This window comes from Sciurus carolinensis, chromosome 9, assembly GCF_902686445.1.
Source record: "Sciurus carolinensis chromosome 9, mSciCar1.2, whole genome shotgun sequence".
NCBI classification, from domain to species: domain Eukaryota; kingdom Metazoa; phylum Chordata; class Mammalia; order Rodentia; family Sciuridae; genus Sciurus; species Sciurus carolinensis.
Genome location: NC_062221.1, coordinates 22,042,577 through 22,066,278, shown reverse-complemented (window position 1 = coordinate 22,066,278; position 23,702 = coordinate 22,042,577). Strand labels below are relative to the sequence as shown.

At 50.9% G+C, this 23,702-nt stretch overlaps 1 protein-coding gene across 2 annotated transcripts in view; it reads right to left on the bottom strand.

Moving 5' to 3' along the window:
* Nucleotides 1–829: 829 nt before the first annotated feature.
* Slco2a1 (solute carrier organic anion transporter family member 2A1) overlaps nucleotides 830–23,702 on the bottom strand; it is an 82,266-nt gene continuing 59,393 nt past the window's right edge. For both annotated transcript variants that reach the window (XM_047564033.1, XM_047564034.1), the window contains exons 5-15: nucleotides 20,015–20,242; nucleotides 19,231–19,329; nucleotides 17,036–17,172; nucleotides 15,292–15,370; nucleotides 14,666–14,830; nucleotides 13,458–13,647; nucleotides 11,712–11,877; nucleotides 9,568–9,731; nucleotides 6,146–6,210; nucleotides 3,505–3,628; nucleotides 830–2,807 (exon numbers count right to left, since the gene is read on the bottom strand). In XM_047564033.1, the coding sequence (XP_047419989.1) occupies nucleotides 2,687–2,807; nucleotides 3,505–3,628; nucleotides 6,146–6,210; nucleotides 9,568–9,731; nucleotides 11,712–11,877; nucleotides 13,458–13,647; nucleotides 14,666–14,830; nucleotides 15,292–15,370; nucleotides 17,036–17,172; nucleotides 19,231–19,329; nucleotides 20,015–20,242 (1,538 nt within the window). In that variant the 3' untranslated portion in view covers nucleotides 830–2,686. The remainder of the gene's footprint in view (nucleotides 2,808–3,504; nucleotides 3,629–6,145; nucleotides 6,211–9,567; nucleotides 9,732–11,711; nucleotides 11,878–13,457; nucleotides 13,648–14,665; nucleotides 14,831–15,291; nucleotides 15,371–17,035; nucleotides 17,173–19,230; nucleotides 19,330–20,014; nucleotides 20,243–23,702) is intronic.

The following is a 23,702-nucleotide window of genomic DNA, read 5'->3' as shown; positions in this document are numbered from 1 at the left end:
AGAGTCAGTCTCTCTCTCTCTCTCTCTGTACTGATAGGAGCTTAATACAAATGTGAGTGTGTTTTTAGGCCTGCTTGCTCCTGGCTGTAGCCATCCAGGAAATGGGACTCACAGGTGTCCCTTCCCTCTGTCATCCTTCACACATATTTACATTTACCAAAGTTCTATCTGATTATATATTTTTCAATGGCCTAAACTCAAGTGTGCTTCCCAAGACTCAGATGTACTGATGACCCCAGACACTGGGCTTGAGGCCCTCCCACATTGGCCTTATTAGAGAGGCCAGTGAAAGTGCCGTTCTTGGGTCCCTTTGAGAACCACAGAAAGAGTCTCTCAGGCTGTGTGGAGGGTGTTCGGAATCCACATTTTAACAGCACCCTCTATGAGCATCTTACACTTAAGTTTTGTTCTAGAAGTAAAATGAAAGTGACACCATGATATTTTCTGCTAGCATTTGAGAGGAAAGGTTTGCTGGGGAGTACTAAGTGATCACTTCTGATTATGACATTAATTCTGTCTTGTGTCACAGACATGGCTGTTCATGTCCGACCCAGCTTCTGAGTCTAAACTCAAAGGCAGATTAGGCCTCCCCAGAGTCTGGCGCCATGGACCCTCAACAGTTTTTTTTTGCAGAATTTCACTGAAGGAGCAAGAAGGGCCTTGTACCTGCTCAGTACCAACTGACAGATTGAAAACAGCAGTACCGTCAATGCCATTGGCCGTGAGCTCAGAGGGCGGAGACATGGGTACTTCCTGTGTCTAGAAGGTGCAGGTTCTGTCTGTTCTCTGATAGATGTTTGTGATGGCACAAATTCATGACCAAGTTACATCAATAGTAAAATTATAATATATTAATAGCAATATAATAGAATAAAGGATTAGGAGGGCAACCAATCTTCTAGAACCTGAAGGTTGGCATTCATTGTTCATGAGCTCAGGTGAAGGCAGCACCTTCAGAATTTGGTTAAACTGCAGCGAGAAAGACCAGGGTTAATTGGAGGGAATCATTTTCCAAGCAGAATCATTGCAAATGCTGAAACTGGCCCCTGAGGTTGCCTGGAGCCTCCTTTCCTGAGTGAGATCTGTGGAAATAAGGCTGGTGGCTTTGGAAAGAGGGCTGTCTGTAATAGTGGTTTCCAGAAGACTTGCGTCTCACGGCAGTTGGGCCACAGACACAAACTGCTGACAGTAGGCCTTTGCAAAAGTGGCTTCCACTATGCTTCTGGAAGGAGGTCTTCCAAGAGGAATGGCACCCAAGGGTCATGCATGACAATGACCAATGCCCCGCTGCTCCAGAGACATGGTGAGCCAGGTCTCCATCTCACAGAGTCTGTATAGTGGAGCCATGGATGGCACGGATGGTCAGGTCAGGATCCTTCTTACTGATCTTGGGTACTTGCAGTGCTTGACAGCATGTGTGTCTCCTACATGCATTGTCCACGCTGCCCATGAAGCATGCTCTGGGAGGAGGCCCTAGTGGACATGGAGGGAGGTGAGGTAAGATCTGAGGGAAGCTCCCTGGAGAACCACGTACTAGCACTGCCCAGCACAAAGTCGATCTCCAATAAATAGAATAACTGATGAAGGCTTCCTCTGCTGGCCTCCACCTCTGACCTCCAACACATAGCAGCAGTGTCTCCCCGCCCAGGGCCACAGAGGGCGTGAGAGGATGTTGAGGAACACAAGCGTGTTTGAAACGAGGGAAGTCAACCTTGCTGGCCTCCGTTTTGTGGCTGCAGCTTGTCATTCAGCGGGTGGCACTTGACATCCACTCTATCACTTGGCTGTGCTGGCATCTCAGAGTGCCTCCCTTTACTCCTGTGCCACAGGTTGAAGTCCTGATGGGGAAGTTCATGTGAGAACTCTTCTCCTCCCAGGGAAGTGTAGGGAGGCCTTCCCATTACTCTGAGATGAGGGGGTCTCATCCCCACTTTGAGGTTGGGAGATTGGGCACCATGACATTTCTCAGGCTTTCCTCAGGCCTTCAGCATGTGTGGCTTTCTTTGTTTGAAATGTAACCCCAGAAAGACAGAGATAAACACATGCAGGTCCAGAGACACAAAGGTCTTGGGCTCGATGTGAGCAGCATTTGGAGAACCCATCCTCAGGGCTTCTTCTGCCTGCTCTGGATTGCTCAGGGTGTGGGTACTGGAGGTGGGGTTGTACTTCCCAACATGGCAGCTTCCAAAATGGCCTCTGGGGCAGGAAGCGAGGGTTTGGGGGTGAAGGGAGCCAGCCCCTTCTGGGTTCTATGCTATGCTGAATCCCCCGCTCCTAGCCTAACTCTGGTTATTCATAACTCAGCCACTCCCTCCTTCCTTCCACTCTGCTTCTCCATGGGGTGTGGGCAATCAGAGGAGAGCCCGGCTGCTTGGCCGGGAGGGGCAGGGACTGCCTAGGTGGGCATCCTTGTTGGAGGACAACCTGGGCATGTGAGGGCCCCTTCCAAGGAGCCAGGGGAGAATGGGTCCTCTGTCTCTGTGGGACCCAGCCCAGATATACATCAGCTCTTAGAGGCCGTGGGGGAGAGGTTGGGAGGAGGAGGCAGGGAAGGCAAAGAGTGGCCGGGGTTTTCTTTCTTATTTAAAAAAACAAAAAGGAAAAGATGTGTTAACATTAGTAAAGACAGGCAGGGGTGGAGGAGGCAGGGTCCACTCGGGAACAGGGCGGTGGTCCAGGCTGAAGGTCAGACAAGGCCGGCCGCCTTCTCCTGCACATTGTACTCCCTGTTCTTCTTCACCCTCCAGCTGATGAAGAAGAGCAGCAGCGTGCCCAGCGCCTTGTAGCCCACCTGCAGGCCCAGGTAGCTGCGGGACAGGAGGAGACAGGACCAGTGAGGGAGGTGGCCACCCAGAAAGGGAGCATCAGTCTCTCAGTGGCTCAGGGAATGCCAGTTCTGCCCCGGGGCAGCACTTTCCTCATTCTTTTGACCTAAAAGGACATACACCTCCCAGGAAGTAGGAAGGGAGTCCATAGACATGGGACTTCACTGATCCCCAGTCCCCTGGAGCCCCCAGAGGGCGAGAGGTGACACTGCCACACCAGCCAGTCCCAGGGAGTCCTGTCCTCCCAGCAGAGTCAGGAGGACAGGGCCTCTTCTGCCATCTGTTGCTCGGTTCCTCTCCCAGCCTTCTCTGCCACCCTCACGGAGTTCCTAGGCATCTCTGTAGCTGGGCTGGGCTCAACCAGACGGGTTGGAACCCACCGCCCTGGATCTCTGGCTCTTTCCACAGCCACAGTCGCTTCCTTCAACAAACTTCTTTCTGCTGCTGCCCCTCCCGAGGGCCTGTGGGGCCACCACACAAGGACTACCTCAGCGTGAACTGGTTTCCATAGCTCCCTACACGCCCTTAAGTGCCTGTCACAGTGACCCAGCTCCCTCTCCCTGGCAGGGCCTGCAGAATGGCCCCTTGGAAGCCTGGCGAGCCCCACCATGGTCACCAGACGAATGGCCATACTTTGCTTTGCCTGGCTCCTGGATGGCCATGCAGGCAGGGCCCTCACCTGTCCCGGAGAGCGTCGTTGTCGTAGTAGGCACAGGCCCCTCGCCTCCCCGAGCACTGGAAGTTCCACCGGATGCAGGAGTAGTCAATGGTGAGGCCATAGAGGGCTGGAGAGGGCAGCCAGGCTGGCAGCAGCAGGGAAGAGTTCAGAGGGCCCAGGTCAGGTGGAGCCACAGCCGAGGTTCCAGCAGGGTGAGCCCCACTTCATGGTTCACAGAGGTGAACAGCTCTGCCCCACCCTCAGGGACCACAGTGGCTTTGGAAAGCAGAATAACTATCAGTGAAGCCTGAATTTCTCTTTCACCCAAAGGCTTAGGAGATAAAAGGGACCCAGGTCATCCTTTCTGGGCAGAATGAATCACAGAGGTCACCTTGATGCCAGCCCAGACGTACAACTCAGGGTTGGCCCTAGGCAAGGATATCAACTGCCCAGGTCCTTACATGGGTCTCAGTGTAATAAGGGAAGGTGAGCTTGGACGGTTCACTGTTACAGGACCAAAGAGGCTCAGGACTGGACTCTGAATCCCTGTTTACATGGGTTCAAATCCCATATTCTTTCTTCCACCACTTTACACTGCCCTACCGAGTGGGACAGTACCCCTGGAAAACCCTCCACACCAGGTCCCCAGCAGTTGAATGGTAGGACCTGATTCAGCAGACACTGTGCCTTACTGCTGTGCCTTTCGGTGTTGAGTATTTTGGATGGTCACTCCTACTTTGTGCTGCTAGGTCAGATCCCAGCAGCCACTGGCCAGAGAGGGTAAAGAAAAAGGTATGTACTTGTGGCCCCACCCATGAGTGGGAAACTTCCAGAAGTAATCTCTCTACTTAGAACCTGCTCACTCCCCAGTCTCCAGGGAGGGAGAGAGAAACTGGCCCAAAAGATTGCCCTCCAATGATACTTCCCTAAGTAGAAATGAAATCCAGAAAAATGTTCAAACGAATTCCAGTAGGTAATTGTAAACCTACTGCAGTTTACAAATAGGGAGTCTTTTTGTCTATACCTGAGTGGAATTATATTCTTCAGCAATGAATGGAATCTCTCCAGGTCTGGGTTTGCTAACTATCCTTCCATAGAGAGTTTTCTGAGCTTAGATGGACAAGCAAAAGCAGCAAGTGCTTTGAGCAGTAGGAGAGAGTGGTCATTTTTCTTGTTTGGTGGTACTAGGGATTGAACTATTGAGCCATGTCCCCAGTCCTTTTTATTTTCTTTATTTTGAGATACCATCTCGCTAAGTTGCCCAGGCTGGCCTCAAACTATGCAATCCTCCTGCCTCAACCTCTGGAATCACTGGGATTATAGGCAGGCATCACTGCACCCAGAAAGACTAGTTATTTTAAAGGTCACTGGTAAAAGCAGGGCCAGGCTCACAGGAGCCTGTCCTAGCTGCTGGTTGACTGGAAGGAATCAAGGTCTCCCTCCCAGTGGAGGCCACAGAGCAAGTAACCAATGAGTTAGAGATGACAAGCTATAAGTGAAGACAAGGAGCTATGAGGACATCAGAGCCTTGTCCCAGAGGACAGGGCACACTGTGTCTTCTGTGTTTATAATACAGGCCAGAGGGGCAGCATCCTGAGGGGCTCCACTAGGACAAGAGGAGCAAGTGGCATGAGGCCAAGAAATCCCACTGAAGAAGCTGGTCCCTTTCTCACCAATATCTCCAGCTGGACTGGATTCCTGCAAGGGCTCCTGCTCAGCCCACCCCAGAAAGGACGGGGCCAATGCTCAGTGGAAGCCACTGCAGGGTGTGGTCTGGACCTGGCCCCCAGGGCAATCATGCAGCGTGCACCCTACAGGGACGACACTGTTACACTTTGATAGTAGTGAAGACCCCCTCATCGGAAGCTCCAGGTTCCCCACTGCAGTTTACACCTAGCAGATCCATTATAGATATGTCCTCAATTGAAGGGTCCCTCAGTCCCTTTACTTCTGTTTACCTGTCATCTCAAGGTCCCCCTATTAGTGCCTTATGTTAATGTAGAGCATGAATGTGTCAAAAAGGGGCAGCCCAGTGTGAGCACTCCAGAAAAGGGTCTCCAGTGTCCCCTCTTCCTCTAGGCTGTGCACTCAGGGACACCTGGGTGCCACGTCTCCCTGTGGGCAGCCTGCCCTCCCTGCAGGACACTGTTGATCACTTGTACACAGCTGGGTTCCTCCAGTGGACTCTGGGCTGCTTGGACAGGCAGGGCTCACAGGCAAAGGACCCTGCACAGAAGACACATTGGCTGAATAGTGAGTGGTAGGACGAGTGACTTTTTAAAATGGGAAGAAAGCCAGGCTGGGTTCAGTGACTGTTTTGTGAAGGGCAGGAATGTAAGGTTTTGTTCCTCCAACAAATTCTTGGAGAAAGGTTTAAAAATACCTGCTGTTCACTCTCTATGAGGTATTCTCAGTTGAGTCCACTTTTCATTTTTCTTATATAATTTGGTTTGGAATTAATGCCATGGATGGAATCTTTCCTGACCTCAAGCAATCAGGGGAACATCCACGTGGGGTTTGGGCATCTGCTGTTGATAACGCACAGTTTCTTGGTGCCATGGAGATGAGATGGGACTTCCCCCAATCCTGCCCTGCTCTTCATAGCCCTTGACAGCCCGCAGTCCAGGGCCACTGCTCAGGAAGGGGACTCATACACACTCACCCAGCAGGCGCATCAGCAAGAACTGTACCCCAATGGCAAATGACTTTTCTTCCTGGTTCACCACACTGGAAAGGCAGACAGGGGATTAGCAGTGTGAGGATTCGGGCTGCACCATTCTCAGAGAGGGTCCAAACCCACCCTCATGTGGCCTGAGAAGCCATCTGGATAATTGGATTCACCTGGGCTGCATGTCCCTCTGTTATAAATGTGGTTCTCAGAGCATGATCCCCAGATCAGCAGGTTCTTTGGCTCCATGGCTAATGTATGGAAGTGTCCAGAAAAGACAGAGACTCAGGGGAGGTGGGTAGTGATTTGTGATCTCACAAACCCTCCAAGAGATTCTGATGCAAGCTTATATCTGAGAATCACTCGTCTAGGTGATTTTCAGGGCTGCCCAGAGCCCACTTTAAGAGAATGGGAGCAGGAGAGACTAGGAGGGAAGAATTGGTGGCAGAGTATTTATGGCAGCAGGTCTGAACAACTCCCAGAGAGTGTCTTGTACCAGGAAAGACAGCCCTGGTATAATTAGGGCCCCTGGGCTGTTGGCTACTGTGCACAACTGAAAGAATTCCTTACCCCAGGCCAGCTTTGTGGGCGCGAGACCCGGGCTGCTGCACAGGACTCCACCCTCTGAAAGGCCCATGCTTGCTTTAATGGTCTGCTGTGGCTGACTTGAAATTCTCAATTTTTGAGCCAGGGACTTTACATTTTCACTTGCACTGGGTCCTGCATATTAGATAGCTAGTCCTGTTCCCACCTGCCTCCTTCCAGAGAGAGGGTGGGTGGCTCTGCCATCCCAGCTGGGGATGGAGCAGAGAGGAGCAGGAGCTGGCCTCAGAGGCACCTGTTGACTGCCTGTAATTCTCCGGAATTCTCTGTGCTGTCAGCACACATTCCTGACGGGTGCTTGTTGTGGGGAAAGCTTGCAGGACCGAGGATGCAGTGAGGAAGGGAACCTGGAAGGAATCCCACATCCTTGTACACAGTTTGTTTTGCTCCCACTACCAGAGTACTGCTAGCAAAGGGAAGGGACCCCACTGCAGACCCCTGGAGGGATAGCTCAGGGAGGGCATATTTAGTGGGGTGTACACAGGGGAAAGAGGCACCTCTGGGATCCCCCAATGGAAATTGCCTCAAATCCTGATCTAATGGATGCTCCCTTTATGCCTAGAGACCCCCACATAGCTCAGTGCACAAGAGAGGCACCCTGTTGATATTTGTTCCTGTCCTGGGAAGACTCCCCCAGATTCTTAACTTATAAGACCTGGGCACCCCAATTGGCTTTTGATTGAGATCTTGACCCCTTCTTACCTCTGCCCCATTCGGCCCTGAGTCAATGCTGGGTTACTGACCACTCTCTCTCCTTCCACATTGGCCCCCAGACTCTTTTCGCATGCCTGGTTGGGGGCTACGACTAAGAGAAATAATGCTCAGGGCACCTAAGCATTATTAAGCCTCATCTTCCCTACAGTAAATAGCATCCATTCTGCCATCTTTCCCAGTGGGATTTTATCTTTAAACCATCATGAGATCTTTGGGCCTCCAGTCTAGTTTTACTCTAGACCCTGACCAGGCTTGGAAAGAAGAGGTTTTCTAGAAAAGTCCATCTTGTGGTTGAAATCACGCTCTGCTCTCCATGACTTCCCCATCCCTAAGTTGTGACAGAAGTCCTCCAGATGATGATTTGATGGGAATTGTCCTCTCTCCTTTGCACTGTGAGATTTCCTTACCCTGCCCCTCTCCTCTTCATGGCCTCGTGTAGATTTATCTCAGGGTAAGAGGGTCTCCTGGGGGTCCATCTGACCGAGAGTGCTAGAAGGAAATCCTACTGAAGTGCCTTGGGTGAAGGCATCGGTACTTGGAAGGCGCAGGATGGGGAGCAGTAGACAGAAGGGTGACAGCTGCATTGAGGGAGGCAACAAGCCATGGGCTCTGAGCATCCCTGCCGGTTCTTGCTGAGTGTGCTAAGAATACAAGGTCCTGGCTGCTCTGTTGCTGGGCCACTTCTCAGGGCTGTGGTTGTAGTGAGCAACTTTGAGATTAGACTCCAGACCAAGAGGAAGCGTGCTCCCTGCTCAGCATGTAAGCACTGGCTCTCCCAAGCTCCGCCTTCTTCAGGTGTGATATAAGCCCCCTGCACGCAAAGCAGCCATCTGGGCCCCTCCATCTTATTCCCCGACACACACTCAGAATTTGGGGGACAAGGATAACTGATACAACATGAGGGTCACACTGCTTTCCATATTGTATTGAAGTCCTTTATCTCTGATCCAGGAATTTCCTATCTTCTGCCAGCATCTTCAAAATAGTAACCATGATAGGAGCTTATTGGCTGCAACCTAACTCAACAGCTAACTTGTAAACAGGGGAAAGTCCCAGACCTTGACAAGTGACTGCTTCTGCTCTGTCCTCATTTCCTAGTCTTCTGGGGAAAATAGGTCCTGGGTACCTAGTTGTTAATAGTAATTATCACAATTTGCTTCATAGAAATAATTGACCAATATGGAGAGCACCTTATGTTTACAAAGCAATTGACCATATAATTCTGACGCTGACACTTTGAGGTCAATGTCATTATTCCCATTTTGTAAATGAGGAAACTAAGGTTCAGTGAGATTAGACAATACCCAAGGACACTCAGCCAGTATGTGGCAGCTTAGGGACTTTGACCCTGGCACCGAGAGTCCAAATCCTGTGTCCCTCCATTTCTGCTTTCAAGGTGGGTAAGGACAGGAAAGAGGGTACCCTGTGAGGCGGGTAGGAGGACAGGGTAGTGAACTTGGGTGAAATGTTCTGTTTTCTTCTGCAAAGTGAGGTGAAGGGACGGACGTTGACTGTAAAAACCTCAGAGGCATGGGAAGGCAGGTTTGATGCATACCTCTTCTCCCCCTCCCACCATGGCCAGCCTTTCCCTTCTGACCTGAGGTCACGACCCTGGCTCCTAGCATGCTGGGATTTTCTCACAGCCCTCACTCTGTCTCTGGAACTTTCCTTCTTTGATTTATTTCCTCCAAGTGAATTCTTTTCCTTTCTTTCAGTGCTTTTAGGACTTTAAAATAAGAGAACCTACATTCATTTCCACAACAGGACAGGCAGCCTGGCTCCCACATGGGACTCCACCATTTACCGGCTCTGCCACCGCAGGCTAGTGATTTATGGAGGCACTAACAGGGCCTGCATCAGAGGGGTGCCATGGGACTGAACAAGGCCATGCAACAGAGAGCCCAGCAGAGAACCTTCCATCGCAGCCATTAGTGTTATATCCCCCTGTTACCAGGAGCACCTTGCACATCACCATTCAAAGAACTCTGTGGGACAGCAAAGGGACGAGAGATGAGAAGCAGGCACCAGGGTATAAAGGAAAGGGAGATGCAGGAAAACAGAAGCCAAGCCAAGCTCCGGGCCCCAGAAGCATCACTCACCGCAGAACCATCATGTAGAGGGGATTGTGGGAGACGCAGGCTATCAGGGCCACAAAGGAGATGAGGAAGATGGTTGGGAGCAGGAAGTGGGCACAGGGGATGGGGCATGATCCCGTCTTCGCTGAAGCAGATCCGCCAGTCACGCAGCTGCAGTTCAAATAGATCTTGATGGGTAAGGGAGGACAAAGGGAAAAGAGTTGCTGTCACGATCTCACCTCCACACACTTCAAGCATCTGTACCAGCTCCTGCCAGAGAGTCCCTCTGGCATGAACCCCTCTATCCTTCAGGGAAGAGGTTGAACTGGATTTGGAGGCTGAAGTGGAGTCCAGGCGAGGTTCCAAGGTGCCCCAGGGGTCTCACTTCTCTCAATGTCTGGGCCACAGAAACCACCTTCAGCAAAACCAGCATCCACTGTGGGCTGGGTTCCTACAGTGACACCCACATTCGGATGCCCAAGATCCCACCACCAGGCAAGGCCCACTCAGCTTGGAGCCCGAGGCCTGGAAGGGGCTCTCCTCTGCAGAGGGCCACTCCCGGCCCGCTGTGCTGATTGTGCAGCTACTGCTTTGGCTGTGCGTGTGTTTACTGCAGGGGAAGGTACCAATAGAATAGAGGAGTAGTGAAAACACAAGGGAACTCATGAACCTCTCAGGCCTTTGCAGAGCTTCCTGCCTGAGAGGAATTCTTTCTGCCTATAAAGGACTCCAGAAGAGGTCCTTGTCCCAAGTCTGCAAGTTAATATGGTTCAATAGTGTTGTACAGTTCACTTTGGTGGCCACTGCTTGTCTGGTGGTCTTCACCTTCCTTCCTGCAGTGGCTGATGGCCCAACCTATGACCTTGTGTCACAGCAGTTATGAAGCCACTATTGAAACTAATGAACTGGTATGTTTCCCTCTGCCAGATAGTGGAAATGATGTACCCTCTTTACCTTAGCTCCTAGGAAGCTCAGAAATACGTTATATGTCATGTTGCAGTACTTTTAAAATATAGGTGTTTTTCCCCTTATAATTTACAATTTTTCCTTTGGTAGAGTTTTAAAATACAGGATTTTTTTCCCCTTATAATTTGTCATTTTTCCCTTGATACTATGCTAATGGGTTTTTTATCTTGATGTACTTATGCTGTTATTGGAAACTTGTCAAGATTATTTCTGGAAGTAGATGAGTCAGAGGTAAGTAAATAAAGATAAGAAAACCACAAAAGCCACTGCAGACTCCTCCAAGTTGAAGGCAGGTGAGGGAGCATCTCGTCCAAGCCCCTTGTCTATGAACCATGCTGCTTTACCTGCAGAGGCTGCTGGGAAGCAGCCTTATCCTGACCCCCCCGAGAAGGCTGGTAAGCGGGGGCCAGCCAGGCCCATGACATGACCTCCACAGAGGCTAAGGAAGCAGGTCCACTGCTTTCCTCAGGTATCCTTGTGTCGCAGTGAAGACTTCCATTGCTCTTAGAAGAAAGAACATCTTTCTAAGCTGGGCCTGCCCAGCTCTGGTCCTTCCCTCTGGCTGGCCCGGCTGGGCACGGCAATCCTCACTCAGCACCACCCTGCCCTTTCTCTGCTCCGACAGCCCAGCCCTTCCAGTGCATTCACACCTGGGGCCCTTCTGCACTTGCTCTTCCTCCTACCTGCAATGCTCCCCCGATTCCCAGGTCTTCATAGGTTCTCTTCTGCTGCCACCTTCTCAGGGAAGTCCCCAGGTACCCTCTGTCCCACTAAGTCTCTCCTTGGCAAGAGTTTCTCTCTCAAACTATCTTGGGCATTTATCAAACAGAATGCCAACTCCAGGACAGCAGGGAGCTTGTCCTCAGCACCTGTGGCTGTGCCCAGAGTCCACTATTTGTTGAATGATTACGCAAATGACGTAAGTTGGTTTGCTGCTGGCTGATCCTAAAAGGCCTGGAGCTATGGTGCTGAGTGAAAGTGAACTTGTTGGACGTGGGTCCGTCTTTAACTGATTTTGGGTTTTAGGCATCTGGTCATGACCCCTAGGACAGGGGAGGTGGAAAGAGGGCTGGCAGGACCCAAATGAGGCCAGGGTGCTGATAATGAGTCCTGGAGCCCAGGAATGGTCTGCAAGGGATCACATTGAGCTCCATGATCCTGGGGGGCCCTGCCTGTCCCTAAGGTCCCCCAGCTGTCCTTACCACTTGCTTGGAGACTACTGAGCTGGTGTTGATGTTGCTGCAACCAGCATGGCAAGGAGAGAGGTATTCGACTCCATTGTCTCCGCAGACAGGGTGGAAGATGGAATCTGGGCACGAGCAGTTCCTGCGGCAGGCGGGAGGCTGCGGATGTATAGAACTTGATGTGCTGCCAGCAAAACAGGAAACGAGGAATCAAACAAAGCAAGACCAAAGGAAAAAAAAAAAAACCCTACACTCCAGCCCAGTGTGAGTTCCTGGCTTGCTTAGTGTGCCTGTGTGTCTCTGTTTGTCTTGGGTCAGTGCCACCCCGGGATCTGAATTACACCTATGGGAGCCAAAAGTGAATCTGCCACTGTTGAGGGGTCACGGCATTCCTCCGTTTCTTCTGACACTCGGAGCCCAAACCCACAATTCCACACGGTCGGAGAGGTCTGGTCAGCAACCCTCTGCCGTAGTAGGAGTCAGAATAACCGACGAGCTAGGACTCTGAAGAGAGAAAGGGCAGATAGAAGAGGGACGTCGCAGGTAGCTTTTGTTTTCTCTCCTCTTCCAGCCGGGCTCAGACTGATGGCAGTGACTGGGTCCCTTGGAAGCCACTGGGGCTCCATTTGGGGGGAATTCACAGTCTGATGGTATGTTCCTCTCCTGCCTTGGATCTGATGTTCATGATCTTCTTTGGGGAATGTTGTAAAAGAGGCTGAAAAACCACAGTCCAGGGCTGCACTAAAATAATACTACTAATGATAGCTACCGTTTATGGGGCATCTCTCACGTGCAGGGCACAGTGCCCGGGAGCTTTTCATGTAGTCATCCCAGTAAATCTACAATTAACCACTCATCTTTGATGATGGATGAACAAACTGAAGCTCAGATAAGTCACTTCTCCAACTAGGAAAGGACACCGTGAGTGACTTCGGGCCAGTCTGATGGCAAAGCTATGCGCTAACTTCCCAGTGAAAGCCCTCAAGAGGCCCAAAGGCTTCTGGGCTTCTTTCCACCCACAGTCAACCTGCAGAAAAGCAGTGCGTTCCCCACCCAGAGCCACCCACCATCCCTTACCTGGGCTGTCTTTCACCTACCAAAGACAGGAGGTAATTTCAGAGAGAAAGAGGGAACATCAGGGTTGAAAGGTTTAGCATCTCCAAATCTTGCCAAGTCCAAGAAAAGGCTGCTGGAACGTGACACTCAGGACAAAATGAACACACTCCTTGCCTAGCATCCTGCCTTATGCAGGGCTCCAAAACCCTTCCCGAACTCGAAGCCAGACTCCAATCTACAGCCCATATTGCTTTACGAAAACTGACAGGTATATCTCTCCTGCCCTCCTCCTCACCTGCCCTAATTTTTCAAGGCTGCTGTCTCTTTTATTGTTCTTCTCCAGATCTTTTCAAGTCTCCTCTCATCTATCTTCAGCTATTCAATGAGAATCCGTAATTCTGATGCTAAAGATAGCTTATTTCCTGGTTCCTGGGGCTCAGGTTGGTCCTGAAACCAAACTAATTAGTTTGGGTGCTTCTTAAAAAGCAGAACCTTAACCCTGACTGCTGTGGCCCACTGGGACCCTTTGATCTTGTCTCAGAGTGGAACGTATATTTAAGGCCTGATTTTCTAAGTTACCACGGGAGAGATCAAATCGAAAGTGAACAGGAGACAGGAGAGTAGAGGAAGCAGGAAAGAAGGCATGTGGCAGTCAGATTCAGGCCCTGGTTTTAGCAAAGATATCTCTGCACACTTTATTCCCCTTACCTAGGGGGGTAGACCTCGGCCACGGTTGGCGTGGAGCATCCCATGAAGAAGAGAGGGGCACAGAGGATCATGGAGATGGTGATTATGGTGGCCGCCACACGGGGGATGGTTTGCAGAGAGAAAACGAAACGCTTCATGAGGATTCCTCCAAACAGCATCCCTAAGGCAGCCGCCGGGAGGTTTACGGCACCTGCAGGGGAGAGGCAGAGCTGGTCTGTGTGCACGGCCTGGGAGCTTTGGGCTGGGCCACTGGGAAGGGTGCGAGGCTTCAGGCCGATACTCTGGACATGTTAAATTAAAATAGCAATCGCTGACATTAATTAAGCATTTACTGCTTGCCAGGCACATCTACAGAGTTATCTTTAGTAAAGGAGTTCCTGTCCATGCCAAAAATAAAATACAGCCTTTGGAGCCCAAGGGATGTGCATTTATTAAGCACCTTTCACTACCTGGGCCCTCACTGTATCCTCGCTCTGACCACATGGGGTTTGTAAGGCAAGGGTGATGACCCCTGATCTACCAGCCAGTGACTGAAGGCCAGAGGGGTGGGGCCATTGTCACAGGAGGTCAGGGGGTACAGGGAAGTCACCTTCAAATCTCATGCTGTGGCCACCTTGCCAAATCCATAAGGTCGAGTTCACCTGTTAGTTGGGCCCAGTAATTTCTCTGAGCATTTGGTGGGACCACCTCAGTGATGTTCAACCTCAGCTGTGAAAACACTGGTGCTGGGCCCCACCCCCGGCGGTTCTGATTTCAGTGATTCAGGGTGGGGCTCAGGATCGACACCGTGCAAAGCTCTCCAGAGGAATCTCAAGGACAGCTGGGGTTGAGGATCACTGGGCCACATACTCTCTTACCAAAACAAATGTATTCAAGTTCCCGGAGAAGGAATAACCCAGGAGGCACTGTGTTTGCCCCCCACCCTCAATTCCATCTTCTCTCTCCTCTCTCTCCCCTCTCCTCTGCCCCTGATGCTGTTGGACTTCCAACCTCTTAATAGAGAGGAAGGCAGCCCCCAGCCTCCACCCACTCCTGAATGGAATAATGGGAGTCCCAGAAACCTGCCAAGAACATTCTATATTGCCAACCAGGAAAAATGTCCTTAAAATTCTTTCTCCTGGGCAAGTCCTCCTGTCTCCTGTCTGTGTCCGGTCTGGTCCCTCCCTCAGCCAGAGCAGCCCAAGTCCTGCAGCTCCCTCTGGACTAACCAATGAGGAAGTTGGCGTAGGCCGCAGAAGTGCCGTACTGCTTCTCCAGAAACTTGTTGAGGAACGTGGAGAGTCCTGCGATGACGGAGGAGAAGGTGCACTGGGCCAGGACCACCAGCATGAAGAGCGGGTTCATCAGGAGCCTCACGAAGATGCGGGGGAACCCTGCAAGCAGAGTGCCGTCAGGGGCCAGGCGACCTCAAGACCAGCCACCACCCTGCTCTGAGGAACCAAGATGTGCAGTGACCAGTCCAGGGGCACACAGCCACTGGGGCTCCCACACATCATGCTCAAGGGCTGAAATCAGCTGTGCCTAAAAGAAATGTGGGATTAACACTGAAAACTGTCTCCGCCCATGACTGCCACCCACAAGAAGGGAGAGGGACAGGACGCAGGGGTCAGACCACAGGGTACAGTAGGGACTGACTTTGCCTGAATTTGGGACTGCTGGTAACTGCAGAGAAGTGATCACCAGAATCTCTGGCAGAAGACCTTCTGAGCTGCAGGTATATGTGGGAGGTGGACCAGTTACAGACCACCTGCTTTTAACGTCCCTTCTAACACACTGATCACTTCCTCCACCACCCAGAGCCAGCCCGCCCAGGGCAACAGGGTTGGTCAGTTACGTTTAACAAAATCCATCAGGGAGCCTCTAGACTTGGCTTCTTCCATCTTCCTCGCCTCATCGACTATGGCAGGAGACCTCTGGAGGCAGCAAAAGGGGTGAGCGTTAACAGTCCTTCACTGGGCCGGTGACCCCTGATCTCAGTGGTTCAAAGCTGGCACGTGTCTGAGAAAGTATCTAGAGCATGCGCTCTTGAAGCAAGCACCATGGGCTTCAGTGAGCCCGGTGTTGTGGCTGGAATGCATCTGTGCCAATCCCTCTCCTGATACCTATGGGCATTAATTTCATATCTAACTTTATATGACTGATACCAAAGGTATCTTCCTGGATCCCACCCGCTGTCTACATGTCCTGGCTACGCTTCTCCCCTATGCTCAGATTTCAGGGGCAGCTGGCTTCTAGGACACTGGGATCTGCATTCTGTTTTCAGATCTCCCTCTTTGTCTCCTTTCTGGGGTCCCTGCTTCCTCCTGGGCTCAAGGCTCCATCCTTGCACTTTACCTGCAACCTCTGGGCGTCCACCTCCATGATCTTGCCTGCCTCTTCTGAATGCAGCAGCCCCAGCCCGAGGCCCCAGCTCTGAACCACTGTGCAGATGCCAGGCCCTGAGCTCTGTCATGGTTAGGCTCCTGCAAGGGAGCGATCACCAGTAACAGGTGCTCCCATCCACTGCGATGTCTGGCTCCTCGCCACTTCCTTCCAGGTAGGTAGTCTAATTATCTTGAGTACGTTAAAGAAGAGGAAACTCTGCTACACAGCAACTTGCCTAAGATCAGTTGTCTAGTTTATAAGCAGCAGAGTTGCGCTGTGAACCTAAATCCATCAGGACATGCTGCCGACCTCTGTCATTCTTTCCCAGTACAAGCCGAGATCCTCTTCTCCTACCCCTCTTCCCACAGCTGGGCCCAGATTTCACACGCTTCATTCATTGCCAAACACAGAGCTCCACATCTGGCTCAAAACCTGGGCACGAACACAATCTCCTTCTTCTCCAACCCAGATCTCTGCCGAATCCTTCTCAGGACCCCTTCAGGAATGTCTAGCCTTGCCCTTGTCCCAGCTCTCTGAGAGCCACTACCTGGCTCAGTACATTCTCCATCTCTCACCTGCACCTCTTCAGATCTCCAGATTCCATTCCTTCCCAACTCCCCAGCCTCAATCTAGCTGCCACGGTGCCACTCAAGTGGCCCCCCAGTCACTGCAGTGCCCAGACAGAATCAGAGCAAGTTTTGGGCCCTCAGCCTCACATCCTCCACCCAGTCTCCTCTTCCTGTCTTCTGTTGTCACCCTCCTTGGATTCCTTTCCCCAGCACATATGACCAGAAGATGCACACAAGGTCACCCTACTCCAAATAGGTCCCACTCCCAGCCCCTCCTCAAGCACTCCAGTGCTAGGAACCCCTCTTCCTCAGTTCTCCAAGGTCAGACTCAGTGGCCCATTAGATGACTGGGCCAAGTCACCTACTCAGCTTTTATTGACTCTTTAGTCCAATTTCAGTGAACTCAGTGTTTTCCAAACCCTGGAACCCTGATGATCTTTGAGATGCCAACATGGTAAGGGGACATGAAGAGGCTGGACACCCACCAGTACAAGTCCACCTCTCAAAGCCTCTAAGAAGCTCTACATATTAAACTTGTTTCAGTTTCAATTTGCTTAGCCTGCTGCTGCTTCTCAGCTGTTTCATTTTCCATGCCTACCTCTCTTTCTTAAACTCCTATTGGTAGAGCTGTGGGCTCCAACTTACCTCTGTTCCTCTGGGCATTGTTCGAGGAAAGAAAAAAAAGGGGAAAGAGGTGAGAACCAAGAAGCCTGAAGAAATGAGCAGGCCCAGCCACCAGGCTCCAATCCATCGAGGGTCACCTGGGCTCAAGTTAACTGCAGCTGAAGAGAAACCAAAGAATACAGGTGCTTGTTGAATGAATGCATAATCTCACCTTACTGGAAAAAGAAACTTCTGGGTGTTTAATTGACTTTCTTCCCACAGGGCAAGACTGGAGACAGAGCTAGAACCTGGGTCAGGACACATTTTCTTTCCAGGTCATTCTGTTCTTGCCAGAGAACTGAAGGCAATGCACACGAAGCTGAACATCAGAAAAGCTCCAGGCTGAAGGGAGCAGTCCCTTCCCCTCACCTGATTTTACACCCAGCTGTTTAATCCTTAGATGCTTTTCATCTGAGTTTGCTGAGCAAGTTTATGAAGGAGGAGTTACATCCATTCACCTCTAACCAATCAGGAAACTGAGGGTTTGAGAGATCAAGTCCCTTGTCCAAGGTTAAAGTCAGTGAGTATCATTTTATGGTCAATTTCAAACCTAAGTCTTCCTGGTGACCAGGTCACACAAATCTTAACCATTGAACTCCACCACATCCCAGCTTTATTACTCCCTAAAGAAAGGAGACCCCATAATGCTTAGGAGCCCAGGGAAGCAGCCATCAACAGTGTGGCCTGCCTGGTTCCCAGAGGAAAAGCTCCAGCCACAGTTCTCCACATCAAGAAGTCTGCCATAGTGATTCTGAAGGAGAAGGTGGCAGAATGCACAGTCACACAGTGACAGGCATCCCGGGGCACTCTTCTGGGTAGATGGGGAGTTCAGTTTCTGGTCTCTTTGGACAGCCAAGTATCAAGAACCAGATCAGCAGAGGGCACAGATGGCTTGATGCAGAGGTTAGACACTTCCATTTGATATGTAGGCAGATGACACTGTGGTCTGACAGCCTCCAGGGAGAGGAGTCTAGGCTTTGCAGTGTGGGTGGGCTTAGCACTCACCCAGTTCTTTGTGAGATGGGCAGGCCCTGCCCTGTGTGCTGTGCACTGATGTTGCAGGGGTGTCCTTCCTTCTGGAGGGTCTGACTTGGTCCTGCCTCCCAGCACATTTGGCGAGTGGGAACTTCACATACCACCCCACACTGCTCACACTGTCCACCCTCTTGGTTGTGACTGGGGGGTTCATCCACCTGGGAAGGCCTTCCTACTCATGACTACTGTGCAAATGTCCCACCCGGCATGGCTCTATGCAGACATCGTCTCCCTAGAAAACCCTCCCCTTTTGTCTCATGCAGGAGCTCTCTCTCTTGCCTTGAACTTGAAAAGCACTCTGCTTGTCTCTCTGCCACACTGCCACCCTTCCCTCTCTTGCAGAAGGTCGACTGGGGTAGGACATGCCACAGAGGCAAGAAGCCCTGCTGGACTCATGCTGGGACGGGCTTCCTGAATGGCTAAATTGGTACTTGTGTTCATGTCTTTGGACTATATTTTCTCATTCTATGATACTCAGTGACTTAATCCAAACCATTTGTTTTTTGGAAGAATGCAAGCTCACACCTGCTGATCTTTTTGTATCTATCAGACTTGCTCTTATCTTTAGAAGAACTCTCTACTTCTATTATTGGCCCCATTTTACAGATGAGTAAACTGAAGCACAGCAAGGTGGAATTACTTGCCCAGATCACTCAGCAAGGAATAGGTGGAACCAGGATTAGACACCACCAGTGAAACATCATGTCATACTCTTCTGGATGAGTCATTATAGGAATATCTTATGCAGTGTTTCTTTTTTCCTCAGGGTTCTTATTACATATTTTGTTTTTAAACAATCAAGCAATATCTGAAAAATCAAAGAATCTGAGAAGTTTTTTTCATGCCACCACCAGAATGGGCAGGTGAGGTGCTAACACCTGGGGTCCTGCCTTGGGTTTCAAGGTTTCCTACGGCAGAAACCTTCTTGAGGGCAGAAAGTGTGTTTGCTTTGGCAGCTGGCTCCCCACAGGATCTGGTGGGGGCTCTGGGGAGCAGAGGCACAGACTCTCTGCTGGGAGTGGATGTGTGCGGTGGCCATGAACAACTGAGGTAAAGCCTAATTCTCTGCCCTGATTCACGGGAAGTTGGTGGGATGCTCCACGGAACAGGTGATGAGTTGGGTGTCCTCTGTACATGCTTACCTGTGTCAACCCTGCCATAGTCCACAAAGATCTGCAGCATGACAGAGCCCAGCAGGTACCCAAAAGCTGGTCCAAATACAGCTATGGCAAACAAGATGGCTGGAAATGGAAGCAAGAGAAAAGAGTCTGAAGGGGCTCAGAGAGTTTGGCAGTCCCAGGCTTCCAAGCCCAGGGGTATCCCTGAGATGTCACCATCTGTCCTCTGGACCTAACAAGCCCACACCTATTTCATCTCCCACTGACAAGGCCAGAGCACTCAAGATGCCAAGATGCACAGAACCAATGAGTTTCTCCTCCAGTCAACTGCCAGAGACCTGCTGGCCAGGAAGGAAAATGGTCTCCTTAGCATTCTAAAAATGCCAGCCTGGGTGTGTTGATGGGGGGAGCTCCCTGCAGGTGCTGTGCTGGTCGCCCTGGCAGGAGCTGGTGGGGTCACAGAGGCTGTGGGTATGTCTGTCTGGTCTGGGTTATGGGTCTCCAGGAGGCTTGCTGTGGCTTGTCCCAAGGGAAGGCTTGGTATGCAGATGGTCATCTGCTATCTGCTTTCCATGCACTTGTTTGAGGCCAGCCTGCCTCTAAGTGGACAGCTCAGAGGACGTATGTGCCCGGCCCATTCCCGAGGCTGGACAGCAGTAAAGCTGCTGTTGATGCAGGTCTACAGGCTGCATTCACTTGCTGTGCTCTGGCCAGAGTGGGTCAGACCTCACTTCAGTCCCCAGGGCCTCAACAAGTGCTCCGTCCAGGCCTGACCCCTCCCCACAGCCCTCTCAAGCCCGCGACTCACAGATGTACAGGGGCGAGTTGTTGGGCTCTGCGAAGTCGTCCACATAGGAGATCCCAAAAGGCTGAATGGGCACCGTCCCGATGCCGGCCAGCAGCTGGGCCATCACCATCAGGCCCCACATGCTGCTGGTTTCCTTCTGGGGGTCCTGCTGGGTGCTCTGGCACTTAGTAGGTGACAGGTCCTGCCAATGCTTCTGACAGAGGTCAGTCTGGAAGCGGCTACTGTTCCCTGCAACAAGAAGCCCTGGTCACCACAGCTGACCTCCTGGATCCATCAGCTGACCTCTAATCCTGGCCCTTCTCCCATGACGCTGGGGAAGAGTCAGCCCAGCGCCAGAGGCTGTGCTAGCAGACAGAACACGGTTCCCAAGGATCACTCCTTCTGCTCAGCTGGCAGGAGAGATTCCAGAGACAAAGGTGAGGGAAAGGTAGAATGTGGGCCCCATTACAGGAGGCGGAGAGAGCTGCTTCTCATGGTGTCCATGCTTCCTCCTCCATGGGCGCTGACGGAGAGCTGAGCCTGGTCAGTGCCTTTAGTCCTGAAGGAAAGGGTCACCCACCTGGAAAAGGGGAACCCAGGATCAAAGCCCTAGCTTGTTGGTCAGTAGCACCTGGGGCACTGGGTTCCCAGAGTTCTCTTCAGCAAAGGTCATCTGTCCCACAGAAGATAGGGTCCCCTCCAGCCTGGATTGTGTCCCTCCTGGGTCATGACTTCCAGAGCTTTCACTCCTTAATGAGCCCAGCATCAGGTCACACTGGAGGACCTACTGCCAAAGACATTAAGTGACCTTGCCAGACCTGGGCAGATTCCAAGAACCACAGACCTCCTTAAACAAAACGGACTCTGAGACCTTCAAGTGCAACTTCTTGAAGTATAGATCGGGGAGTTGAGGCTGCACCAAAGGCGCTAGGCTGCACCTCCAGGCCCCTGTAGGAGGGCCCTGGTGTGGCCTCCGGGCACTGCAGTTCCTGTGGCTGTGGACCTGGTCAAGTTGGCCAGTGCTTCTGTACCTCTGTTCTTAATTTGGCCCATACTAAGCAATCAGTATTGTCTCTCCAAGTCCTTGAGGATTTTAAGGGGTTCCTTTCTACAAGAACCCTTTTATCCCTACCCCATTCTGGCCAATGGAAATCACTGACATCATGGATCTGAATAAAATTTACAGGATTCAGTTTAATTTTCATTCATGGCACTCCTGGAGTGGGTGTGGCTTAGAGCTGGGAGGGCTTCAAAGTCCCAGGGAGAAGAAAATTGAGGGCTGTGGACTAGATCTGCTTTCATATTGGACTCTCTTGGGCTCAGGGCTGTCCTAGATGTTGTGACTGGGGAGTGTGTGTGGCAGTCTTCCCTCTTTACTGCCCCTTCCCCTCTCCCACACATACCTCATCCAGCTAGGCTCCACCACTGCCTGTCCTCAGACCTGGTATACAAGACATGCTTGAAAACTGCTGGCATAGGGGTGTCCCTAAAGGGCATCCAGGGCTGTCCCCAGGGAAAGCAAAGCAGGTCAAGCCTTCTGTCTCCGTCAAGATCATCTAGAACCCGCACCATCTATAGGCAGGGAACTGAGCGCCCTGGCAAGATGCCAGCCCCCAGACATTGATCAGGGTTCCTCTGCACCTTCCTCCTCCATTGCATTCCCATTATCCCACCTTCCAATGAAGAATTCAAACAGTGGTCTAACTACAGGATGGAATAAGAAGCAGCCTCTTAGAATTAGAGGCAGGATATAGCTTATTAACATGGAAAGACACTGTAACATCTCATTAGGCCCCAAACTAACTACTAGTAGTGTGGAGAACAATTTGATCCCTAATTTATAAAACTCGTGTGCACTACCTGAATATGTAGTCAAAACTTTTGGAAGATCATGTGCTGTATTTTATGTGAGGGGATGAATCGAACTGTTTGGTCTGCCTCTGTTTATTTTCTCACTTTTCTACAATAAACACATGATAATTTTTTAAACAAGCAAAAAAAATACTGTAAAAAGTTTTTCATAAACAAACATGCTTCCAATATTACAATGTCTCGTTCATTTCTTGGGCCATTTCCATTGTCCTTCTTTCTGGCATTTGCCCGAGGCCTGCCAAGGTGTGGGCTGACTTCCTCTGCTCATCACCTCCTCTTCCCTGTGCAGTGCTGAGCCCTTCTCCCATATAGAGACTTTACTGTAGAAACTCAAGTTCTAGCACCACAATTTTTAAACCTCCCTGGATTAGCTGGGCCAGACACTTTCCTGAGTCTATGTGCTCACATCGTCTCCTGCTCACAGAAGCTCTTGACCTACCTAAGGTAGCTGGTTTGGGGCAGAGCTGGGATTTGATTCTGCAGGTATCTGACTTAAAGTCCACACTGAAATCAAGTCTGCAAGGCAGCTTTGAAAATGCAGAGCACACATTTTTCAGGGATGGAAGCAAAAGGCTTGCAGAGAATTCCTCATCCCTGGTCACATTCAAACATAAGAGCTCTCTGACCTTTGAAGGTACCTGGAACCTTATACCTACTTCCTCTAAGGCAGAGGTGTCCTAGAAGAGGGCTGGCTGTTGGCAGCAGTAGTAAGAAATTTGAGGCAATAAGATAATAATAATTTGGGGCAATAAATACATAGCATAGGGAGTTAAGAAATTGATTTATCCCTAGGCATCCAGGTGATCTTCAGCATATTTCTAAACCTCTTTGAGCCTTAGTTTCCCTTGGAGCAGACCATAAGGTAGCTGGATAGGGAGACCGCATCAGGTGGCCATTAAGAACTAGAAGGCTATGGTTCCAGAAAGAGGCCTGGGCATGTGAAGTGGAAATGTGGGTCAGTCAGCAAGCCTGGTGTCTTTACCTGTGCTCCTGAAGGAAGGCTGGGGTGGCTAGCAATGCTTCAAGGTTCCCATTCTCAGAACACTTTAGTCTAGAAGCACATGATTATAAAATGCTTTTGCTGAGACAGAGCCCCAGGGCTGTCTGACCCACCCCCACCCCACTCAGGAATCCTTCCATTAACACTGACTGGCATCCAACACCCAGATCTGGGAATGGTGCCGGCAGATCCCCAAGGGGAAGTCCTGGTGGCTGCGGGCAAGTGAGGCCAAGAGAAGTTGGAAGGGCTGCAAAGGGAGCCTGGGATCCGGGTTCTGGTCTTGAATCTGTGACTCCATATGCCAGTGACCTTGACTTTGAAAGACCTTAGAAGGTTCTAGGGAAAGGCTGAGCAAAGCAGAAGGTGGGAGGCTGCTGTTGAGTCAGTGGGGCAGAGGAGGCTCACTCTCACTGGCTGTCCTCAGTGCAGCAGTCTCACAGGCACCCCCGGGCTGCTGGCCCAAGGGGATGAGCAATTTCTCACCACAGGTTGCACTAGTCCTTACAATGAGTGATGGCCCCTATGTCCTTCTCAACACCAAAAGTGTATACGCCTGGCCTGGGAAGGGTTCTGATGCTTACACAAACCCACCTGACCCAGCATAACCAAATGACCCAATACAGCTGCATGGCCACTCAGATAAACTGGCATGCACCCTTCTCTGCTCACTTCACTGCACCAGCTTTGACCAAATCAATGAAATGCACTTCTCAAGAGTCAACACATACTCTGGGTTCATAAATGAAAGGGCTGCTGCCTAGTTTTTAAATGGGTATTTCTCTCCAAATGTTCAAAAAAATTTTTCAGGTATATTTCAAATGCAGAAATGAGCAAAGT